This window comes from Fundulus heteroclitus, chromosome 4 (genome assembly GCF_011125445.2).
Source record: "Fundulus heteroclitus isolate FHET01 chromosome 4, MU-UCD_Fhet_4.1, whole genome shotgun sequence".
Classification (NCBI taxonomy): Eukaryota; Metazoa; Chordata; class Actinopteri; order Cyprinodontiformes; family Fundulidae; genus Fundulus; species Fundulus heteroclitus.
In genome coordinates, this window is record NC_046364.1 from 22,130,306 (window position 1) to 22,155,077 (window position 24,772).

The 24,772-nt window shown below is 41.5% G+C and overlaps 2 protein-coding genes across 3 annotated transcripts in view; one reads left to right on the top strand and one right to left on the bottom strand.

The window, feature by feature from the left end:
- Positions 1-21,709, bottom strand: part of rhpn2 (rhophilin, Rho GTPase binding protein 2) — a 32,778-nt gene extending 11,069 nt beyond the window's left edge. The window contains exons 1-7 of one of the 2 annotated variants that reach the window (XM_012873990.3): positions 21,480-21,709; positions 15,047-15,162; positions 9,057-9,185; positions 3,533-3,608; positions 2,656-2,733; positions 2,325-2,449; positions 1,208-1,374 (exon numbers count right to left, since the gene is read on the bottom strand). In XM_012873990.3, the coding sequence (XP_012729444.2) occupies positions 1,208-1,374; positions 2,325-2,449; positions 2,656-2,733; positions 3,533-3,608; positions 9,057-9,185; positions 15,047-15,162; positions 21,480-21,545 (757 nt within the window). In that variant the 5' untranslated portion in view covers positions 21,546-21,709. The remainder of the gene's footprint in view (positions 1-1,207; positions 1,375-2,324; positions 2,450-2,655; positions 2,734-3,532; positions 3,609-9,056; positions 9,186-15,046; positions 15,163-21,479) is intronic. The other variant, XM_012873989.3, reaches the window with a different exon arrangement.
- Positions 21,710-21,736: 27 nt separating this feature from the next.
- Positions 21,737-24,772, top strand: part of slc7a10a (solute carrier family 7 member 10a) — a 40,345-nt gene continuing 37,309 nt past the window's right edge. The window contains exon 1 of the mRNA XM_021322286.2: positions 21,737-21,831. The gene's annotated coding sequence lies outside the window, so the exon portion shown is untranslated. The remainder of the gene's footprint in view (positions 21,832-24,772) is intronic.

Consider the following 24,772-nt stretch of genomic DNA (forward strand, 5'->3'; position numbering starts at 1 on the left):
TACGTCTATAATGAGTTTGTCTGTTTTAAAATATTAACATCCTTGTTGGTTTGTGATTCCTCTCTCTGACACACGCGCTGTGAAGTCCCTTCTGCTGCTAAAATTATTTATTTATATATGACCACTCACGGCAGAAAGGCCAGAAAATTATTTTGAATTCTGCTCCTTTTTAATCAGAATTGGCTGAAACTGGCAATTAAAATTCAGCTTCTTTTTGAAATCTTTCTGAAGTATTGTGTATGTGCTTCTTCAGTATTTGATTATTGACTGACAGCAGCGCTTCATACAAATGAGAGTAGTCCTAAAACATATTTAATAGTTTTGTCAAAACTTAACTGCGACTCCAATGGCAATTTGAAGTAAAACGCGTGCCTGGCTTTGTCTTCAAAAGTAAAGTTGCTGAATTTAGCTGTTACTAATTTGCCAATTAATGATAATGAATAAATAAAAGCTTCCTCAAAAGAAGTAAGATCATTAATACTTCCAACAGGAGACTGCCTTGTTTTTTCAAGATTAACTACTGGAATCAGAAAGTTATGCAGGACTTAATAACAGAGCTCTAGCGTGGCTAGATTCTTCAACAACTAAAGCAGATCCACTATAAATAACTCCTCAGCAATTATCAGCTGTGAGCTTATTTTGCTGCTTGGACAGAGTTTCCTGCAACTGCTTGGGTTAATCACGAGTCAAAAACAGTCATCAAAGCAGGAAAACTGTTGAGAGCGATAATTACAGTGCAACACTGGCCAGAGTCGTATATCTGTCGAGATCTGACTGTGCTTCCTGAAAACATTTGAGAGCTACTTCATGCTACTGATGCTTTTTTGGACTTCAGCCACATGACAAGAAGCCCCAGAAACACCATCTGCATTCATCCTTCCTCCTGAAACAGACACCATTGGGTGGAGGCCGGCTGATTACCGACATGAGCGCCGTCTGTGCACCGAGGCTGTTTATCAGAACAATATGTTATTGTGTGCTCACTGCGATTATGTAGAGTACAAAGAAAACACAGATTTGCTGACTCCTTTCTACAGAATAAAAGAAATGCACGCGACATCATCTTTCACTATTTTATTGTAAGTACAAACTTACTTCCTCTGGCCTCAATTCCACGTCAGAACAAATTCATGTTCAGAGTAAAAATGTCTCCCAACGGCGAGAACAACAACAGTAAGAGCGTGCCATGGCTTCAGCGTCTGTGTACCTGCAGCCTTTTGAAAAGCAGAGATGGCCTGCTCCAAGCCCAGCGTCGTCTGCCGGTCACTGCGGGTACCGATCTGGGAGTACAGGGCTGCCATGTTGAAGACCACGCTGGCCTTCTCCAGAGACAGGTTCTGCTGGCAAGCCGGAACGCCTGTGAAGGAGTCGTACCTGCAGGAAAGGAGCCGCGGCTTGTCAACATCCATACAGCTCAGAACTTTCTGCACTTAAAACACAAAGCTGTACTCGCAATGACTTCAAAAAATGTCAATGACAAAGGTAAAAAAAGACTAAAAAGATCTTTACTCTGAACTCTCATTTTTATTGCGTATTTATTTTATGTAGGTTGTCATTTCTTTTTTTTTTTTACCTCCACAACTAGAACCTCCAGCATGAAAAAAAAAAGCGACCGGAAGACAAACAGCTGGCACCAACCTAAATCTTTTTCATTTAATGCTCCTATAAGCAAGCGAGGCATTAGGTAGGGATATACTAGCTGATCCGCAGACTTAAGGAGGTGTCAGAACACTTGAAGACTGGAAACCCCCAACAAAGGAGCTCACAGCAGCTGATTTAATAGAGGACTGCTCTCTGTCTTTTGTTCTTTACTCAACAAACTGCTTGTAAAAGCAGAAAGTATAAACATCAAGTAATAGTTCTGTTTTAAATACAAATACTAGTCACACTTCTTGTTTTTGATTTTTAGAAAATACAGTTTCATCAAGTATTAGTCATAGTGTTTAGCATTTTGTCAGTTCCAACCATAAGGGTCAATGTAGTTTTTTAGGAAATGATGCATAACTGCTAAGTGGAGAGAAAACTTTAATGAGGGCAGTGTTAGCTTGGTGATGCCATTTGCTCGCTAATGTTTTCTAGTAAACCTCTGAGCCTTCTAAAGAAATTGAATTGTACACACGTGGAAACATAATTAGGCAGCTTCTAAAATAATTTGGTTGTACTGGATTTTATTCAGAGGTTTCAAATTAAAGTAGAATAGATCCAACTGTACACCACACATCTATTTGTTCTTAGTAATACATTTGTGTTGGACTTTCACATTAAATGGTAATAAAATACAAAGTCTAAGTAAAGCACAATAATTGGTAGTAATTGGCACACACCAGGTGAAGAAGATGCCGTTCTGCCGAGTCGGGGAGAAGAATCGGTTCTCCACCAGAGGAAGGTGACTGTAGTATTTTGCGAGCAGCTCCACCCCGGCTTCGCTTCGACTCGGTGTTCTGCAGGCCTACGATACAGAAGAAAAGAAATTCAGTACAGTATGTACTGTAAGTGTTCTCACTCAAACACCTCTTAGCTTTGAATACTTATAAAAAAAAACAATTGCAGCAACACAAGCAGTTATTTCCAAGCCCGAGGGAGTGGATCCGATATGGGGTTTTAAAGGTAGAGAATAATATGTTAGGAAGCTGCTGTTAAAAAAAAAAAAACTACCTGTCGCAGGTCCATCAGGTCTGCAATCTCATCTTCAAAAGTTCTTCCGTCTTCATTGTAGTGCTCCATGATGTAGTCCTGTCAAACACACAGCAGTCAGCACTAAATACTACGGATGTATCCATTTACTGTGGACAGTTTTGGGGATTTGTTTTTCCTTCTGTTGCGCATATAAGCCAAACCTAAACAGAGGAAGAATGTTTGTTAAATGTGGCTTTTGATCCAGAGTCAGCCAGGTCCTGCTACACTTGCTCATTAAGACGAAGGCGTGTGCAGGGATCAATTACCCAGAGCGGTGAATGTGCCATCGTGACATTCACAAGACGGTTCCTCCGTCAGAGCAGCAAAACCCCATTACTCAGACAGCCTCACCTACTGAGCCAATTTAAAATGTTTTTATGACTGTAGCTGCACAGACATAGAAAACGTGCAGAGAATTAGACCTGCTTTTTGGCAGCGAGTGCAATGACAACTAAGTGCAGGAACGTGCTCTGGAAAAGACCCACACAGAGTGGCTGCTGAGGTAAAAACAATGGCAGCTTAGTGTTTGCTGATATTGTAGTAGTGGAAGGCGATTGGTGGAGCAGACAAATGACCCAAATCCCCAATGAAAGGAGTCTCGTTTTAAATCCAAACTGTAAACACTGACTATTAATGTGGGTCATGTTGGAAGAGTGGAAATCTGGATGTTAGCCTCGATTATCGCAGAACGGGGTGTCCTTTCTACGCGTCCATGACATGAAATAATCTGACTGCTACACATAAATGAGAGATATTTCAGCACATGCCTCAATATTTCTGTTCCTATGTTTTATTTACCACATTTATTTTACATTTCAGGATGTATATTTAAATCGAGAAGCAGTGTCTTTTATACCTTGAATGGTGCAGAGAAGTCAACTTCTTTGGTCTCCTTCAAGCCCAGAGCAATCAGGGGAATATTTGCAGTTTCCCTGCAAGCGAAACAGAAAAATGTTATCTCCTGAACAAAACGATATACATGTTTGCTTCCAGGCAACAAGGACGGCAAGTCAGTGAATTTACCAAACCTAACCAGCTGAAGGCGGAACTATTTAAACAGAGATGAAAAATTAAAGTAGAACTACTGAAAAACCGAGGTGTTGAAAGAAACTTCAGGGATCAAACAAGGAACTCCCTGAGAGCACATACCAAGCCCTTTTTCAGCTTAAAAAGTCAACAACACTGAATAATTAGAAATAATTATGTCCTCGGTACAAGGTACACGCTGATCCAACCAGTTCAAACTACACCCACTGAGAAAGTTAACATTTTGTCCAATCTCTAAAGTAAAATCACACGAGGGAAGCCAGGATTTGGCAGATGGCGCGGTGAACACACTCTGCAGGAGTTAGGATTTAAAAGGTGAGGGAGGGCCTCATGCCGCAACGACGCTATCAATTAATCATTCCCCAGTTGCTGCTTTGCTCCAGTAAAGCCAACTCCTTTAATTGCTCCCTTTAAAATTTCCTGTCATTATTAAAACCAGCTCCTAGTAAAGTCCCTTGACCTAAACTTTATGTTTCATCTTAGTTGGCGCCAGAATCGTGTGGAATGTGGGGCAGGAAGGACTCAGACGGACAGATGGAGAGCAGGTTCAGCTTGTTATCAGCGGCTGGCGAAATACACCGCGACAACTACCTGTTGCTGTTCAGAGACGCTTTGAAGGCTAAAGCCTCCCCAGCTGCAGAGAAACTTAAACAAATAAGACTTGCTTCAATAATGAGGCCATAATGCTTTCCAAAAGCTGATACTTGATACTTTCCCAGACTTAACTGGATGTTGATATGATAAAGTAGTGCATGAACGCAACTGGTTTGACTGCATCTAATCTAAGGGTATCAGATGGAAAAGAGATGACTGAGAATACACGTCACACTTTTCAGATTGTTAGTTATGAAAACTATTTGCATCCACTTCATAATTATGTTTGCGTGTCATTGTGTGTAGTCATCAATCAAATACAATCAGGATAAAATATGTGGAAGCTTGTGGTTGCAAAGTGACAAATGAGAAAAAGGGGGATGAATACGTTCACGAGGCACTGTTGATGAAGCTTCAGGTATCACAGAGGCACGAGCTTCACCTCTTAAAGAACAGCATTAAGCATGTACGTTATATGAACAAGCACAGGATGTCCGGACTACAGGCCACGGTGGAACAAGTCCTCGCACTCACTCGTCGCTTTAAGATAAGACTGCATTCCTGTTTCATACTGGCTCTGTGAATCACTGCAGATCTTCTGCGTCAGCAACAGAGACTGCAGCGATAGGGCTGCCCTGTGATGCATCGGCCTTAGGAGGCGAGATCATTCTGATCTCTGATTTGCTTTGGCACAGGCAAGCCCAGGGGGCAGAGAGGCATCTCTAATGCCGGGAATCTAAGATCCAAGAAATTCACTCCCCTTTCCTTCCATTTACACACCAGTCATTTAAAAGTAAGCTCTAAAACCGAGGAACGCAGGGAAAGCAGTGGTTGGAAGCGCAAGTTAAACCTGTTTAAATTCTGAAAGATGCTGACCTAGAGGTCTAAATGCAATACATTTGCTCAGCTTCTGTTTTCTGATTACGGCCAAATGTTTCGACTACTTAGCCTCTGGGACTCTTAGAGTTTGCTACAGGTTGAAGTTCAGCGCCCTGATCTCCCAGCAGATATCAGTGTGAAATGTGGAGGTGTCTTTGTGAGGAAAAGCAGGATTATCTATGGAAGCTTCATATTACAGAGAACAGATAAGCATATTCCAGCTAATACTTGAGATTTGCATCACATTTTACTGTGTCTACCAGGTCCAGCACCAATGAAAATATTTTTCCTTTCTCTCTCATGCAACAAGGTTAAGGAAGCATACAGTGGTGATAGCATCACCTTTCTGTTACCATGGCTCGGCATGTTAGCCCCGCTGGCATCTCGTGGGAGTCTGAAATCTTTAGGATGGTTCACCTTGTTTTTGAGATATAACACATGTGTCAAGATTACAAATCCTGTGACTAATAACTGCATTACTGCAGAAAAGAGTGCAATGCTACACTGAATATAAACAGCGATGTTCAACATAGTTCCTCTGCAGTGACGTACCCAACAGGGTTCTTCCTGCTCAATACCGATTTCTGGGTTTATCTGACCAACAAAAAATAAAAAGTACTGTGGATTTTTTATGGAGGTTTTAGTGAAGTGATAATTATTATTAAAATGAAATGATTATTAAAATGTTTGTTAATGTGTCCACTGATTAAACTAGAGGGAGTTCCCAGTTTAGATTTCTTTAATGAGTGAGGATGCAATGAACGAATCAACTTTTTCTTATTTATTTTGTTATGTTTCTCCTGGTTTCAATTTCTTTGAAATTTCAAAGAAATTGAAACCATTCCCTTTTTAGACAAGATAGTTAAACTTAAATGCAAAGCAAACAGAGTTTCGGTTTTGCAATGGCTCATGTCTGAAAACCAGCTGAACCTGGTTAGAGAGAAAATAAAAGGACAGAAAGACAGCATTTAGAAGACAGGAGGCTCATGGGAAAACAAACCTAGAAAGGTTATGGGAGACTTTGGTTTGTCTATTTACCACTGAGGTTGTGTTTCAGGCTAAAACGAGCAGCCTGGGTCTCCATTGTGGTGATTTCTAGTATCATCCCAAAGACACAGCTGCTCAGTTATTGCCTAAGAGAACTTTCTGCACATATCCCAGAGCTTTGTGTTCAGGTAATCAGTACATAAGCTTTATATTCAAGGCCTTTTTTGTGTGTGTGTTTCAGGCTGTGGGAAAGGCAGGTAGATAGATAATGCTCGTTTCAGAGTCTGAGTATTGTCAGACGGACAGTGAGCTGCTGCTTCTTTAAGAAGCTGGCAGACACGGACAACAGGCCGTTTGTTCTGAAGCCCCCCCCCCCACACACACACACACACACACACACACCCTAATCCCAACACTGAGGACACAGAGGAGACCAGGGAATGACAATTTTATCCAGAAGCAGCTGCTGAATTTAACAATCCAAACGGCCCATGGAAAAGTTATTTGGTGCGGCTGTTGACTGTGGATTGACTCAAACTACCAGGGCACAACATCACACGCATTACTGAGAAGAACGTCAAAAAACGAGCATTTGCCTCCTGTGCTGCAAACAAGTGGAGTTCCTAATTTTCCTGCGCGTCCGGGCTGTGAGCATCTGTGCAGACTGACACCCTGAATCTAGGCTAAAACCTCCTGAGTGTTGCAGAACAACATCCCTGTAGGACAAACAAAATAATCTGGGATTATTGTGCTACCAACACTAGTGTGCATTTTAGGTTTATGAGGTCATTTACGAGAAACCGTGTCCAAGCCTTAAGTTAATTCAAAGAAAGAAAACAGTCTGATCAGATCATAGAAGTCTAGCACTATGGAACCATTGTCGGGCACAAGCCGAGGACACTTTCATTGTTGGGGGTGGGTATGTGTACAGTGAGAAGTAATGTGAAACATAACTTGGTTAATTAACCACAAACACATTTAAAATGAGCCCATAAGAGCCATCAACTTTCTAGAGAGCTTGGTATTTCACAATGCTGGTTTTTACATGAACTTCAGCTGAGCTCAGAGATACTATAATTATTTTAAAACCCACAGATATTGCATCCTGTCCTTTCTAACTTTTCCCTCCGTTCGTTTTAATTATAACCAGCCAGAATAACAGCTCAGATGTAGTCTTTAATATGTGACAAATGACTTTGACAGCTTCGATTCTTAAAAGAAATCCTGACTCTGTTGCCTTTCTGGATCTTAGAACTCCTTTAGTGTTCTAATCTTGTTCACTAAGATCTATGTGCAAGAGTTGTGATAAAAGTCCATCGTAATGTCCAAGCATAGTATAGGAAAGCAGAGATTTAATGCACAGCACTTGGTATACAGAGAACCAAATGTTGAATTAAAATCGTCCTCTGAGTTGTCATTTTGACCACATTGATTATTATTATATTTATTCCGCAATAAATATAATAATAGGGTGCGTATCATGGCAACCCACTGCTCCCCAGTGGGATGGGTTAAATGCAGAGAACCAATTCCATTAGAATATACATTGCAATGACAAAGATGACGACAATAGTAATAATAATACATTATTATTATTATTATTATTATTATTATTATTATTATTATTATTATTATTATTATTATTATTATTATTATTATTAGTTTGCAGGCCTGAAGCAGGTACAGAGTTGAAAGGTATCAGCAGTGAAGCTGAACTGCAATTCAGTTCATCATTGTAGAACAAAAAAAATAAATAAATAAATAAAAAAAAAAAAAAAAAAAAAAAAAAAACTGTGACTGGGGATTTTATTACTTCATAAACATTTTTTTTCTACAGACTTGTAAATCCAATTCCTATTTAATCATCACTAGGACAAAGGACAGCAAATGACCCACTCAGTCAGGGTGGATGCAGCCAGAGCCTAGAATTACACCTTAGCACTCGTCTGCTCTTTCTCGCTCTGTCTCTGCTGCATGTTTGCCAAACGGGAGCCAAGAACCTCCCAGGTGAGCCAGCCAGCTGACATGTTCATCCTCATTGCTCCAAGCGTGGGGGCCTTTGATGTGGCCGCCTGCTGAACTGCTCCGTTCCATTCACCTTGCCGGGGGACTTCATATGGGGATTTTATCTTCCGACTTCCCTATAAATATCCATCAGCACTTGTTTGTTTTGTTTTCCACCACACCATCCAAAGTTGTGATTACACAGAGAAAACACCAGAACCTCTCACTAACACCCACACGCGAGCAGAACACACCCAGCCGTGCAGCTTGCAGAGAATAACCAGTCGCTTCCTTTGGGTTTGCATACAGGTTGGGCTCAGCTTCCTCGTTGCTTTTTATACCGCTGACACAGAAACCCGTTAGTCTAGTTTGATATTCAAATGATCACTCGGCCTTGAGGGCTTCTCTAAATATCCGTCCTCTCCTCTGCATGGCCCCTTTTTCAGCTCATCAGTCACTAAGCTACTTTTATCTTTAAGTGCGCTTGATAATTAAACTCAACGCCGTCCGTGCCAGCCTTCTCCTCACTGCCAATCAACACGGCTTTTCTTCCTCAGCATCTGCCTTGGAAGTAATTCAAGGTTAAGAAACAGACTGAGAAAATAAAAAGCATCAAGAATAACAAAATAAATAAAAAAATAATAAATCAGATGAGTTGTAGAGAACTTCTAGGGCTAAATAGAAGGTTGCAGAGACATAATTGACGGTAAAATGGTGTCTTTAAACTGCAAATAACCAGCAATCTCTGCGGTGTCTGTACAGCCGGCGCACACGCCTTCATACAGCTAAAAGTTCAGCTTTCTTCACTGTTCTCTCCTCATCTCAGGTGTAATAATAATAATAATCAGGTGAGGGGGGAGCCTCCTTACTGTGTGCTCTGGTAGACGTCCACTGAGCTGTTGAGTCCTTCCAGCTGTCCCATCAGCCGCTGCAGGTCGGCGTTAACATAGCTTAGCTCCAGGAGAACCATCTCTTTGACCTTGTTGTTGTTTGTAGCCCTGCACAGAGCAACACAAGTGGAAACACACGCATAGGATCAAAACAGAGCATAAAAAAATATATATATATACATGCAGATAACTTAAAAAGGAAAAGAACACGCGTCTCTGTTTCTCTCCCTACTATCCACTCTGTGGGCCTAAAGGTTTCTGTCGTTGGATATTAAAACAAATATTCTTCCAGTAATCTGGACCACAGACTGGAGTCAGTGAGGTCAGCTCTGCGCCACGTTTACTCTTTAACACACACACCTACATGCACACCCGCACACAAACACGAATGAAGAGGAGGGTCTTAAGGATCAAACTATTTGTCCACCATAACAGAAAAAATACACGTCTCCCTGAAGCAGTCAAGTCAAATTCACTACAAGGGCGAGTAATTTAGCAGACCCACAGACTTTGCTGCTAAATCCAGAATAGCATTGTCAGTGCAAAGGGCAGTATCATCTAACGTGCTGAAAATTGTCCATCCTGTGCAAGTAGGATGAAGTGATCAGGGGATCTCTGACTTCACATGGCCATAGAACACTGTGGGGATGCATGAAACAGGCCCAGGAGAGCCTGCGCTTTCTGAAACCAGCATCCGTCCCTGCTGGCATCCTCACCACCATGCTGCAGAGCTGTGGTGGAGAGCAGGTAAACATTCTGCATCTCAGCAAGGTGCTCCAGCTCCAAGATGGCAGACCGGGGGGTCCCTGCAGAAGATGGTGAGGGGTCCTGAGAAAAATCACCGCCTCAATCCAGGATCAGTTTCTGTGCCTCTAGCAGGAAGAAGATTCTGAACGTTCCCCGACTGAAGAAAAAAAACACCCGCTGCCAGCATTTTTTGAACCGCCGCCATCAGGGAAGTGGTACTAAAATATCCAAACCTGAAGCACCACACTGCTGCACATCTTTTATGTCTCAAGCTGTCAAAATGCTGACAATGGCTGGAAGGAAAACTTTATTTATATCTGTTTGTATCTGCACATCGCGCCTGTTGCTGGGGTTTGATTTAGCCTCAAAAAGAACAATCAAAACATTATCTGGACAGACGCTTGGAGTACATGGCCTTATTTTATCATAATCAACTGGAATTTGGTCTTTTTTAACATAACTATATACCTTTAAGTCCACAGTGGAGAATGCTGCTTTTTTCTTTATAAAAATTGGTCTTTGGTTAAAAGAATCCATCCTTAGGAATTAATATGAGAATCTTAAATAGGCTTAAATAGGAGGTAACTGGACCTTTGCTCAGTTCTTTCTGGAAACGTTTTGACACCTATCCAGGAGTCTTTGGTATACGTTTGTATAGTACAATTACAAATTTTACATTTTGATCTTGGGCTTTTATGAGCACATTTAATATTTTTACGTATTGTTTCTAAGTAGAAAAAATAAAACAAGAAGCAGTAACCTGTCTGTGTGAGCCTGCAGAGTGTCTGTAAGGAAAACACATTCAAATAATGGTTTCACTGCATAACAGAGATAAGATTGTCCTCATAGCTTAGGGCTGCGTTTCCCTGAACACCCGTGAAGCGTGTGTCTGTACCCTTTGTAGTAAAGAATTTATGTTACACTGGTACGCCGTAAAAACAAAGCCAACATCTGTGCTGAAACGAGACAACAGTCACATCTCGTCTATCCCTCTGTTATCTGCACAACATGGAGCCCCATACTGAACACACCTGAAACCTGTCAGCCCAGAGCCCAATGTCTCTTTGGCCCTCAAACACTCACTACTCTGTAAACAGGCTGTTATTTTCAACACAAAGGGTGACACGTGATCAAGTGTTGACAGAAAACTTCTTCAAAAAAAAATGCAAGAACTGAATAAGAACCAGGAAAACGACACCATGCAGAAGAGCTGCTAGGTGTTCACTGTGGATGCTTTACTGAGGCGGAACAGATTCAAACCAGTAACACTGAGGTGGCATTTAAAAATGACGGCTAGACTAAAGTCTGGCTCATTCTGTGATCCTCTAGTCTGCATTAAAACATCAGTAAAACCTTTTACAGCAGCTACTTTCAGACACACAGTCTGACCTCGCTCCTTCTGCCAACAGAAATAATTAACCACTGCTCATAGGCACTTTATAAATCTTTCTATAAGATTTAGACAGAAATCAGTACCGGCTAAAATCAGCATTAGCAGGTCAAAACCTTTTAAAAACTGGAGGCTGGAAATTGGCCACAAAATTCAGAATGGTGCATCTTAGGGGGAAAAAAAAGAGGTTTTCATCACAAAGTGTTAAATTTGAACTTCACGAAAAGGACATGCTGTGGATGTCAGACACATTTATACCGTTGCTCTTCGTTTCAGCCCAGCTAAAGAGGTAGATGTACTGTGGTTTGGAAAGAAGTGATGCAAGCTCCACCACGAGCTGTTATTAAAACCCAATTTCAATATCAAATATCATGCTGTAGTGCGTGGGAACCAGACAGGAAGCCAGCGAGTGTGGTTTTAAGCTTTTGGCACCTCGGCATTATTGTCTTGGAGAAAGATGCCGAGTACAGATACAGGACGAACCTTTAAAAAGGGGAAAACCAATGTCACGCAATCCTTTTTTTCCCCTCATTTCCTGCCATAAAGGTCTGTCGATTCTCAATAGCTTTTGAACGATACTTGTCAAAGTGTATTAAAAAAAACAAAAACAATCCTGGTTCAAAGGGAACTCTATTATTAAAAGGGTAGAGTTGTGGTTTTAACAAGCAAACAAAGGATTTTTTTGTGATGATGTTTCTTCAGATTTGCTGGAGAGAAACTGGTATGACCAGACGGACTCCACCTGTTGCTGATCCAGAGAGGAATGCAGAACAGACAGGTGTGAGGGTGGATGTCAGCCAAGGGCAAACATCACCTATTCAAGCAAAAGGACTATATAGGCATCCTGACTAAAAGAGAAACCACACACATTAAAACTTGGATTTCATTTAGATTATAGTTTTTTTTTTTAATCCAATAGGAAGTCCAAGCTGTGAGAGTGCCATCCTTCAAACACCAGTATACACATATGGACAAAGGAGGCTATACTATGATCAGAGTACAGAATTTAATGCCTTAGAAAACCTGGGAGGATATCTGCAAGTCAGAAATGTGCACAGGATGTTCTGTGTGTTCAGGTGGGTTTGTTCACAGACAGACAGGTATGTCAGCTGTCAGCCGCTGCCCCACAGGGCGAAAATTCTGAAAATTCTCACTCCTTTCATACTCCTCCCTTTTTTTGGTACAAAAAGGACTTGACCAGAGATCTGACTTCAGCAGATAACAGCAAAGCTGAAAGTGGGATTTTCTTGTGATCTTTCTATTATTTTGAATATTCAACCTCTGTCTGCTACGGAGGATCTAGACTTGGAAATGTTGGCAGCCTTCTGGAAATCTCATTATTAAAAAGGCAAAGAGCTGCATTCTCTAAGACATGCACAGCGAGACTGCTGTTTTGGTTAGTAATGCTAACTGCACTACTTGCCCAATGAAAGGTGCAAAATACAGTTTAAAATCTCAAATTCCCAATTATTTTGTCTTTGTTGCAAACTATTAAAAATCTTTCACTCTCTGCGCACCTCAGGAATGAAAGGATGCATTTTAAATGCTATCAATTACAGATCTTAACTACAAACATCTAATCAATGCAGGCTTTTGTCTCATGAATGAGCAGAGAGTAGAAGGAACTTCTCCACACAATACTGCGCTCTGCAAAGCAAAACATGCAGGGTTTTTTGTTGTCTTGCCAAGAAGCTTCAGCTGCAGTGTGTGGATTTTTGACAGCTGAATGTTGCAGGATCAGCAAGCTTGACATCAGTTGTTATGATGCAAACTACGCCTGCCAAAACCAGCAGAGCACAAGGTGGGTTCAATAAGAAGAGAGATCCAACACAGTGAACCAGCAACAAACAGCAGCCTCTAATAAACACGGCACACAGGAGGCAACAACGCTCCCTACCAGTCATTTCCTATGGACCTGGTGTGATGAGGTGATGATCGCTTGCCTTCCTCTAGCCAAGCGACCTGTGAAATTCATGCATGTGAAACTTTGAGCTCGTACGCGTAGACAGGCACACACGGGCTTCCGGCGCGACACAGGAAAGTTGAAACATTTTAAACTTTTGTCGCTGTGGCATAGCACTACAACCAATCAGCGAGCGTTTCCCTGACTGACCAATGAGAGGAGAGTCACCACCTTCACCACGGAGGAAAACCTCATTTCAGTCATGTCTGACTTACCTTTATTATACGACACTTCATGCCTTGAGCTCCACTATCTTAACAGCAAGATTTCAGTCAATTCCAGCTAAACTTCCTGACTCTTCATCCTTGATGCCAGTAGTTGTGTTTTCCATCCAATACAGCGAGTTAACTAGGCGACGCACAGCATAATGTCGTCATATGTTGACGTAATAAACAGGAAGTGGCTGTTTCAAAATGCGCATTAAAAAAGGTTGATGGAAACTTGGCTACAGAGCGCTTTGAAAATGTGAAAACCCCTCCAGTTTCATAACCAATCAAATTTCCTGGAGACAAGCGATCCGATTGGCATCGCTGCCGACGCCATCGGTCCCAAGTATTGAGTTTCTGTCGCTCCCTGTGTGTCGAGCCCATTACAGCTAGAATTACGGAGCTCAGTCAGAGGTATCCACATTAGATTCATTTTGTTGTTTACCTGGCTGTCTTATATGATCATTTACTATAGCAGTAAAGAAAGATTATCTTCATAGCAATTTATTACATTGAAATCAGCTAAAAAATAACGAGGAAAATAATAAACATTTTCTGTAAATTTCCTCCCTTTTTTTAAGCAAATAGAAAGAACATTATTGGGACCATTAAGTAAAAATTACTTTTTTTAAAGTATGCTACACAATTGCATCCATGTTACCTACAAAGTTTTTTTGTCTTGCTACTGATATTTTCTGGCGAAACATATCTGACTCCATTAAGAGAGTTTAAATAAATTACAAAATGACACAGTATAAATCAAATTAGAGTCAATATTTTATGCAAATTGTCTTTTTCAAGGAAGGTGTAAAAGAATAGCAAGCTTTAAAAAACTGAATACAGTTTTATCCAAAGAAAGCACATTTGGAGTTGTTGTTCACGTGTCATAATTAAGACAAAAGTTGTCTACAGCTTCATATGAAGCACAGGCTTAACACTGCGAATAAAAGGTCAATGTTTACATTAATTCACTGGTATTAGATCTACCCCCAGTTCTATGTCAGAAAGTCTTTCCAAAACAGGAACATTAGTAACAAAATAAAAGGAAATATTAATTTACACTAATCAGTTTTAGAATGAGGATACCATTTCTTTTGTTGTGTATTTTTCCAAATCACAAATAAAAGAGAAGCACTTAGACTGTAGAAAAAGTTTTTTTTATCCAGGAACCAGAATACTAAGTCCATGCAGACAGTGGAGCTAAAGGAGGAAGTAACATAAAATTTAAAGAAAACACAGCAAACCAGAGTTAAGATTTGAATTTTCTGTAGACTGATCATAGCAACAGGTCATGGAGCAAAAATGTTCTGTTTTTTTAATTTTTTCTCTGAAGTACACATCACAATCACTCTTTGTTTTCAGGCTGAATGGAATGCTCCTGCTTGAGCTTTATCATCCAATACCATCCAACCCTGCGATGACAGAGAGTAAGGGGTGCAGCCAAGCTTGTCACAATGGAAAACAAGCTGGGAGTTACCTGAGGTCACTTATATTAAAATGACATAACTATTGTAATATGTTTTTCTTATGTAACCCATGCAAATCAATGTTTGCATGCGTTACCTTCACTGATCTTGGACCATTTCGTCCCATCATACTAGCATTGTGGAATAATCCCCACTTTGTGAAGAACTAACGCGTGGATGTACGAGTTTGGCCTTACTTCAGCAGATTCTCAGCTCCAGCCCTTATCCTCATCTGTTTGATGATCTGTTGGTTTAGACTGGCTCGCTTGTTCTGCAGTTTGCTTCGTCCGGTCTGTGCAAGGGGGTTGCAGCCCTGGAGCAGAAGATATAGAAACGAGAATATAAGCAGACAGCATTTACATATAATTAGTTGAATACCCGTATGGAAGCAAGAATTTCTGATTATTGTTCTTTATCCTCTTGGATATGTGAAAGTAAAGCATCTTTGTTGATGTAAGATTGTCATTTTCCATTGAGGCTGAACATAAAAACAGTGACAGTTGATCCAAGTGGCCAGAAATATTAGTGGGAAGCAGAGTTTTCATGGCGTGACACCTCAGATCACAGCCAACCAAATACTGCGTTCTTAAGTTCTTAAGTTATATTGGATAAGGTGCCGCCCCGTTTTGCATCTGTGTGCAGTTTTCTCTGCAGGGTCGTAGGTAGGTCTGCATTGAAAGTCATGGTATTTTGCAGTGTTATGTTCAAGCAAGAGATGCACAAAAAATAAGCAATTTCACACGTGTTTCATATTTCTGTAGGAATTGCACTTTATTGGATAAACGCACTAAAATACTGGTTAACAAACCACATTGTGCATGTTTAATAACTGATAAGATGGTTCAAAAATAAGATTTAAACTTTTACTGGGCAGAGCTGTACCATCTTATCTCACTCTGCATTGCACTAAAACACGCATACTTTCACTTAACAGACCGTCACCGACAACCCAGATAATCAGAATAAATGGGAGGAGACAGTTTCACTCCTGCACAAAGCGTGGGCTTGTTACCGGTACTAAGCTATACCCACTATATTAAAAGGTGACTGGTATAAAACCCATACTTTTTCCATTGTACCGTCCTGGTTTCAAGTCCTTGTAATGAGATTGCTCAGGAGCCTATAGTAACGCAGTGCTGCCCCTTCCCTGTGTATTGCTGTGCAGTGCTGGTAAGCTGGCTGAAGGAAAGGGCTGCACAGGACACTTTCACTGGAACGCGAGTTACACTGACGAATAAAGATGACTTAACAAAAATTATTGTTAAAAATCTAGAATGCAACATGTGAGTGACATTTTCTGCACAGAGGCAGCTTGGGTTGAGCTTTTGACTCGTTGATGCAGAACTTTTTGTTTTATAGCTGCGATGCATCTTTTGCAACAAATGCTCAGGTGTGCACCAAAGACATGCAATGTTATTGCATTTTATGCAATAAAATGTTGATTTTTCTCCTTCTACTGCGCATAAAATAAGTAGTTACACGAAACATCTGCAGAATGTCCCAGATTTTATCCCGATTAAGCTAAAATGATTGTTAGCTACCGCCCTGTGTTAAAGATAACATTATTATATGGGGTATTATTTTTGCAGCAGTAAGGGTAATTGTTGCTTTTCTGTTTAAAATAAAATAAAAACCTGGATCGTGAAAAAACTTGCTTTTTTTCTACCGTGGTATTGAATAAGTGTGGTATCTGTACTCAATGTTATTCTGTTAGAATCTCTCTTCAGTGCACAACGGAGGTGTTGGCTCCATTATAATTTGCATTGCAAAAAGCCATCCTAACAGGGAAACCAGTCAACCAGTCAAACTGGTAACCAAAACAGACTTTATGGTTGTCATTAGGCTTATTCATTAACAGACCCAGGAATAAAAATAAACATCATGAAAAAGGCCCTAAAACTGAATAAATTAATAAAAATATATGATTGCAGAGGTGAGTTTACTGTTTTTTCTGACTGGATTTTTAACTCATGTTCAAGAAAGTCCGCAACAGCATGACTCAATCCCAAGAAGATTCCCATTTCACAGGTAGGTAACGCTGATTTACACAGATGTTTTTATTAAATATGGTATTTTTTTTAAACTGGGTTCTAAACTGTCAGCTTCCCTGTTTGCAAGCAGCCCTAAAGGATGTGACCTGATTCTGCTGCCATGGCTCGTTTCTACGTATCCTCATCGGAGCAGTTCTGGATCAGAGCTGAGTCACGCTACGATGGGCCTGTGTTACAGATTCCTGTAAAGTGACTGAGCAGGTGACAACGTTCCTATCAAATGTTTAAGTGTTTCCGACGAGGGTCAACAGAACGCTACAGCTGCAGCGTGCCCGGCCCGTTGAGGTCACCAGATCGGTCCTGAGCAAACACGCCTCTGACCTGGAAGTTTAATAAGTAACCCTTATGCAAATGGCAGCCCTGCTGATTACACAACAGAGGTGTACCCAAGACGTGAGCAGCTGAGCTATTCTGGGAAACGGCGACGGGATGACACGAGCGGGCGACTCTGCCGGGCGTGGCCTCATCGTCACACACTGTCCCTCGAGTCATTGTGTCTCAGGTGGGGCATGTAGCCAAACAGGGGAGTGGCAAGACGCCGACGGGTTGCCATAGCAGTAGGTTTCGATAATTAAGATACGGCTCAAAATAAAAAGGCCAGTCATCATCTGTCCTCAACGTCAACAATTAGTCCAAACGCTCAAGCTACATGACATAAAGACCATAAGACAACATGTTGGAGTCTCACCGCATGCTAGTCCTGGTCAGAAATAGCAACAATTCAAAACAGTTCAAACTAAATGGGTAACACAAGCCTATTGCTTGTACTTTTCTTAAAATGAACAGCAATAATTATTCCTATGACTGCTAATATAGTCCACCGTTGCCCATTGAGACGTAGAAATTATGTTGTTAGAGGCATTACTTTCACTGCGGTATGCTTGGTAAGACATGTTTCTGTCCCAATTTAAAGGGCAACAGCTGTGGTAATGTTTTCTATGACATTATTTCATTCTGATCCACTGAGTAATCACTCAACAAATCTGGTTGCTTTCAAGTGTCTCTTGTGCGTCTCCGATCTGTATCGTAACACCGTGTGTTCATATAGCCAGCCTACAGTCAACCCTCAAACTGGGGTCCCCACGAACCACGAGTTGGGGGTCCGTGAGACGTATGGTGCCGGGCCTGAGGAGGCTCTGCTGAGGATGCGTCGGGGTTGAGCTGAGCAACACAGCGGACAAACATTTAACTCCGTCCACTTCATCGAGTCAGGTAAAACACAAATCAACTAGAATTAGGAAGTATGACAACAGTTACATCAGTCAAACTTTGGCTTCATCGAGAATAAGGATCTAATCTCCACCAAATCTCTATTATTAGGTGTTTTTAGATATTTTTTTTAAAAAAACATACATACTTACTAATGTATTCAACAGTATAAAAGGCTGTTTAAAAATACTATCAGCATGAGGAACCCAAAGGGCTCCTTGGAAAAATGTTACTGGTGCTAAGGGGTCCCCGGCCATGCAAAAGTTTGAGTACCCCTGCTGTCTTAACGGACATGGTCGCCATATTTCGCCACCTGTAGCCTTAAAGAGTGAGGGCTGGCACGCCTTCAGTTAAAACACCTAAAGAGAGCCTTCTTCAGCCAGCAGTGCACAACAATAAGTCAGACCGGGTAAATCCTGCCTGTTCCACGACTTCCTTTTATTTAAAGAGCTCAACTTCCAATTTTTTTTCCTTTTCAAGGACTCGGTATTCCTCACCACCCACCGACTAATTAAACGTCAGGGACAGAAACAGATTTCCTGCCTCCATCTTTACTATCCCCTTTAGTTGAGCTGATCTCCTCACCCTGCTGGGCTGCCTGAGCAGACAGCTTTGCTCTACCACTCTGCTACTCCCTTAATTAGAGCAAGACACAAAGGGCCGTTCCAGCCTCACGTCCATCACGCAGAAAAGCCACTGGCTGTTGTATAACCGAGGCTTCATAAAGAGCACGCGAGGAAATGTATAATGGGATAGCTGGTTTGCACAAGTGGTGATTACCAGTGGCAATGGGCCAACACGGGGCTTCAGACATGACCCAGTTCTGAGCAGGAGCGGTCCGTGTCCTGCCTCGTAGATTTAGTCAGCTCCTATTCTCAGTTCTGTTACATGGAAATAAAAAATGAAACCAATGCCCTCTTACATGTTTCAAGCTGTAGACATCTTTGTGTTTCTTTTGAAAATGCAGAAGCTCACCTCTTAATTTATGTGTCAATTACTGTATAAGTCCACGCTTGATTATTGCTTCTCCTCTCATTAGGTCTTCTCCACCGTAAGCCAGGCTTGGAGGGAGTAACTGTTTCCCCCAGAAAGGGGAGCTCTCCTGGTTCCAGAACCAGGGCACATGTTGTCAATTTGTGTCTGTGGTCGGGTTGAAGGAAAGCCCCTGGCCAGATGCTACGTCAATGCCGTCTCTGGCCAAGGAGGACCAGATTATGAGCAGAAACGTGCCGAGTCAGGGGTTTTGTGCTGCCATCTTTCCGTTCTGCACACATCCAGTCGGCCTTTGGCCAGCTGGAAGCCACACCATGGACGGCTGGGAAGTATGCCCCCCCCCCCCAAAAAAAAAAAAAACACAGCAGCTCCCTGGAGCATCGGTCAGACCAGAGGAGGTGTTGTTAATCATCTAACTTATTTACACCAGCTAGAAAGAGGACGCTACAACTATAAAAACGCCGGGCTTCCTAATTGCTCATCTCTTTAACAAGGCCAAATGAAAGCATGTAAATGTAGCTGTGGTTTACGTGTATGTGAAAACCATTTAAAACTCAGGCAAGCCATTAAAAATGAAAAAAAAACACACAGAGGGAAACAGGAAAAAGCAGAGGGAGCGAGGCCCATAATGAAAATAAGGCTCCACAGAATGTTTCAGTCATGTCCTGTGGCCGTACCAGCCCCCGACTCCCACTGACCTTTTTCTAGACACAGGAAGTTTCAGCCCAGACAGCCTTCAGAGGGGGATTCAGATGGATTTAAAAGACACAAAGGCCGTGCTCAGATGCCCATCTAAACAAGCTTGCCCCATAAAAACACTCAAACATGTGCAGCGGCGAGAGGCCGGCCGACCTCTGTGAAAACACATTAGATAATAGCCCAGCCTGCCAACTATCTCTCCTATAACCTCAGACTATACAAACTCAAAACTCCGGAAAGCGCTACTGTAGCCGGCGCTGCGGGCGGCCGGCCGGGGCGGACAACCTGTCGGCTTCAGCTTCCACCAGCACAGCGGGGGAAAATGTCATCTTTTGTGGCAGTTCAAGTCACCAGCTGCCTTCATTTACAATCATTCACTAAACAGAGCACCTTCATCTGCTGATTACGATCGGGTAAAAGGCATCAGAAGGTTAGTACGTCGATCAGCGTCCCTAAAGACACAACGATCATTGGTGGAACAGCAGAGAATGCATGAAAGCCAGATCATTTCAACAGGAGTTAATGAGGGATGCCAGAGCTTTTATTACGCCTTTGACAGAAAACAGGCAACTGATAATGGCCAGCCGTCCAGTTTCTCAAGATAAAACTATTCCCAGGAGGACACACACACACACACACACACACACACACACACACACCCAGACACCTGAAGCTGACAGGGCCCTGGTTTCTACTGCTGTTGGTGACGTCTCAGGACATCTCTGATAGCCGTTTCATTATGTTCCACACATAATCATTAGCTCTACTTACAGTTCTTTCTTTTAAATAAACACACCGACAACAGATGCCCAGCTGGGTAATAAAGTACAGATTTTACAAAAGATAAATCACTTTTAGAAAAAAAAGTGCACTAAAGTAAAAATAGAACAAAAAAACAGCTGATTCTGGTTTTTTTTTTTTTTTTGGGGGGGGGGGGGGGGGGGGGTTGTATTTGGGTTGATGGCATCACAGGAAACAGGAATCTGCTCCGAACAGGAAATCCTAGGACAGCTTTTGACGGATTTCGACATGGACTGTCAGGCTTGTGCTTTTTGGCCTGCGTTGGGTTCAGCCTTACAGCCCTGAGCTTCAGTCTGACTCCAGCCACCTGGACCTTTCTGAGCACCCTGCCCCGGATGGCAAAGCCGGAGAGAGAACTGTAGAACTGTAACAGGAGGAATGCCTGTCATGCTCCTGTTTGCCACTTTCCAACTGGAGGGTCTCTCCTGGTAAGTTTGCTCAAGACCTCTGAAGAAGACATCTGTCCACTCCAGTGGAAACACAAGAGCACCGGATGCCTTGTGTGACGTCACCAGTTTCATGCGTGGAGGGCTGAATTTTATGTTCATTAAATACCAATTTATATTAAAATATCAAAACAGATTAGGGGGGGTGACTGTGTGCGATTCTATGGCAAAAAAAACAGTTGAAATTGATTTTAGGTAATTTTGCAGAACTGGCTGCTTTAAACGGGTAAAAAAAAAAATATTAACGAAAATCCAAGTCAGCCCATCTTCTTTGGGCTTCCTGACACGTCTAAACATAGTGGAAAGCAAGTAATCTAATAACCTCTAGACAAGTTTGGTCAACTAAACCCACAGGCTGTCATAGTTTTAATAGGAATAAAAAAACGTGCAGAAACAAACTGGTGTGACGCTTGTCGAAAATCTGAGCTCACCTTTCTGAAAAACTTCCCGTCTCCTCCGCTGTCTTCAATGCCGTTCGGTAAAAGTGCGTCCGTCATGGTGAGGGTCGGCTAAAAACGACACTAGGCAAAGCAACTAAAAAAAAAAAAGCGCAACAAAGGTGAGTTGAATGAGAAAACCGTCCGACAGGTGCGTGCCGTCCTCTCTCCAGCCGCGTTCTGCTCTCTGTCCGCCTCACTCCACCCAGCAGAGGCTTCTCCACCAGCAGGAGCAGCAGCAGGCCCCGCCCACAACGCCGGAGCGACACGAGAAACGGGAGGAGGACCACAAAAAAAAGGCACCGGAAGTCACCTGTTTCCTTCAGGTGATGTACGCCTCTTGACGGTGAGACAGAGAAAAGCAAGAGAAAAGACGGCTGAACTAGTTTTGGCTAAAAAAAAGTTGCTACTAGCAAAATAACGGCTGCGTCAGTTAGCTTTTTCGTGTCAGGCTAAATTGTCTCCAAAGCTGTTAGTGTGGATGTTTATTTGGCTAATGCGATATTTTAGCTCCTGTAGCTAATTGTCAATGAAGGGACAACAGCTGGGAGACCCACATTTTCACGAGCTTTTAAATAAAAATGATGCTAATACAGATAAAAAAAAAATACCAAAGGTCAGATTAAAGTGAAACAAAAGCTGCTTCCATGGAAACGCCATTAAAAGTTTAGCTCCGATTGTTTTTTGTTTTGTTCTCTTAATCTTACTTCAGATGTATACAGCGTCACAGTTTCGCGTTTATTAAATGTAGGAACTATTGGTGTCAATAAATGAGTGGAACAATTCAACAAGGATGGTTCCCTGGTTCTCATAGCTTTTGAAACCTCAAGAATTGTTAAACCTGAAATAAATGATTCCACGCTGAAAATTAATTATTTAGAATTGAAATGTATTTAGTTATTGCGTTTCAAAGTTGTATTGGGTAGGGTAAGCCTACTGAAGTTTTTCACGCTGGATCACATCTAAGTGGCAGAAGTCTTGGAATATTCCTCGTTTTCATAAACGAAGAAAAGGTTTTTACAAAACCCAAACTGTTTTACTGAATTCTGGGTAGAATAATCCAGTTTGGCCTCAAGACCTGCCCAACTCTGCCTCTCACTCGACTACCAGAGCTCAGTAGGCCTGCCACCAACCAGCCTGTAAGGAGACGCTGGATAGATGGATGGATGGATGGATGGATGGATTATCAGTCTGGGTTTGACCACTAAAGTGTTCACACTTGAACTGATCTAAGGTGATCTACAGCAGGGCTTCCCAAAGGATGGTCATGAGATGAGATGTTAGAAAATATCCTAGTTTTAATATAGCAAATAATGCCTTTAATTGTGGAAAATTATAAGTTTTTTTTTCTTGACTTTTCGACATCAGGGGAATCCCAAGATGCTTTCTTGCAAATATGTGAAATTAATCTCAAACCTTTTGTGGAAATGTACTCCTCCACGGCCATTCATTTATTTTCTTTAATTTATATATATTTTTTTTAATCTACAATATCCCTAATCCGACTTCACCAATCTGGTGCTGGTGTGGTAAAAAGAAAGTGTCCTTTTTTGTAAATCTGATTCCAAAATATAACCTAATCTTAATACAGGAGGAAGATTGCTCTTTTTTTGTTAGAGTTCTCTTAAGATTACAGCAAAAAGAGGGTCACCAGTCTCTGACATTGTTATTTTGGGGGTCACAGGCTGAAAAGTTTGGGAACCCCCGACCTACAGGACCTTACACTCCAGAAAGCCTTGAAATCCTCTGTTTAGGAGTTTTCACATATAAAATAAAGAATTTACAAAATATTAAAATGTGATTTTAAGAATATCAGTTAAGTGCAGAAAAATGGATTTGTGTTTGACCATTAGAATAATTGTAGATGTCGAACTAGAACGGATTAATGGCCACCCATTAGCAAAGTGGCCAGTCAGATCCTATAACTCCTACTGTTCTAGCATGTTCTGGGTAGCGGATGTCTGTCTTTTTCCTAGTAACAACTCATTTGATCTTGTGGTGGAAACATTTGACAGTTGGACCTCATCCATGTCCCTGTTTAAAGACGCCTTAGCAGCATTCACTTTTGATGACGTTATAGAAGCAAGAATAGCCCTGTGTTGTTTTTTTTTGTTTTTCTGGTTCTACCAGGTAGCAGGCATGTTGCTGTTCTGCTTGAGCAGGAGGTAACTTGATGTCATGGGAGGATTATTGTCAACAACGGAGTTGAAGCTAGGGAACCGGGTGTTGCTGGGGCTGTAAACTAGGCCAAACCAGCCTTTGTCTGAGTGGTTTCTCCATGTCAGCGATGCTGATTTTTAGAACAAACACATTTTAAATGTGACCTTCAATGACAACTTAATTATCTAACTTTACCTTATAATGGAACTGGACGGATGGAACAATACTTCAGGTTTTCTTGCTGTTCTGATGATAGAAGCTATACCAGTTGGTTTAACATCCAGGGACTGTGAAGGTGATGGTATGCGATTTAGCTCACCTTTATATTAAGCAAAATATTAAAGAGGAAACTTGTACTCCCCGTGCAACGTAATATTTATTTTATCTAGATTTGAATCCATGAAATAGCATTAGGGCTAGCGTGTCTTTTTCTATTGTACTGCTTAGATTTGACCACTAGATGGGAGTAGATGTCTAGATCCCATTTCATTTTATTCGCCTATTTATGTGGTCATTGTTATTCAAAACTTTATTACACCACCCCACACACACACACACACACACACACACACACACACACACACACACACACACCATATTCACTAAATATTTTATACATATTTGATAACTTAATTTCTCATTTATACTAAAGTGTAGACCTTCCTAGGACAACAGTTCACTATTACACTGACTGCTCCATGGTTTAGAAGGCATGAGGCATTTCAAGAGGGCAGCCCTAGATATGTTTTTTTTTCAGCATGTCTGTCTTAAATTAAGACTTAAATTAAGACAGACATACTAAAATGAAAATTTTTAACCGTAAAAGCCGTCAAAAGACATTCAAGCTCTCATTCTCCAAATTTCTGCTGGAGACACACTGGTTTCTTCTGGAAATTTGAATGTTGACAGTTTTATTGTTGTGGCACTTTGCAAAAACTAAATGCGACCAAATAACAGAAGATCTCACATCCGCAGTAAAATGAGTCATTGTAATTTGTCATCGGTGCTTTTACCCAAGTCACGTGTATAAATGGAAATCTGTTGCAGTTGTTCCTTGGCCTGTCTCCCAGCAGAGAAGCTGGGTGAATTATTACATAAAAGATGGAAGTGCAGCCGATGTCTAAGTT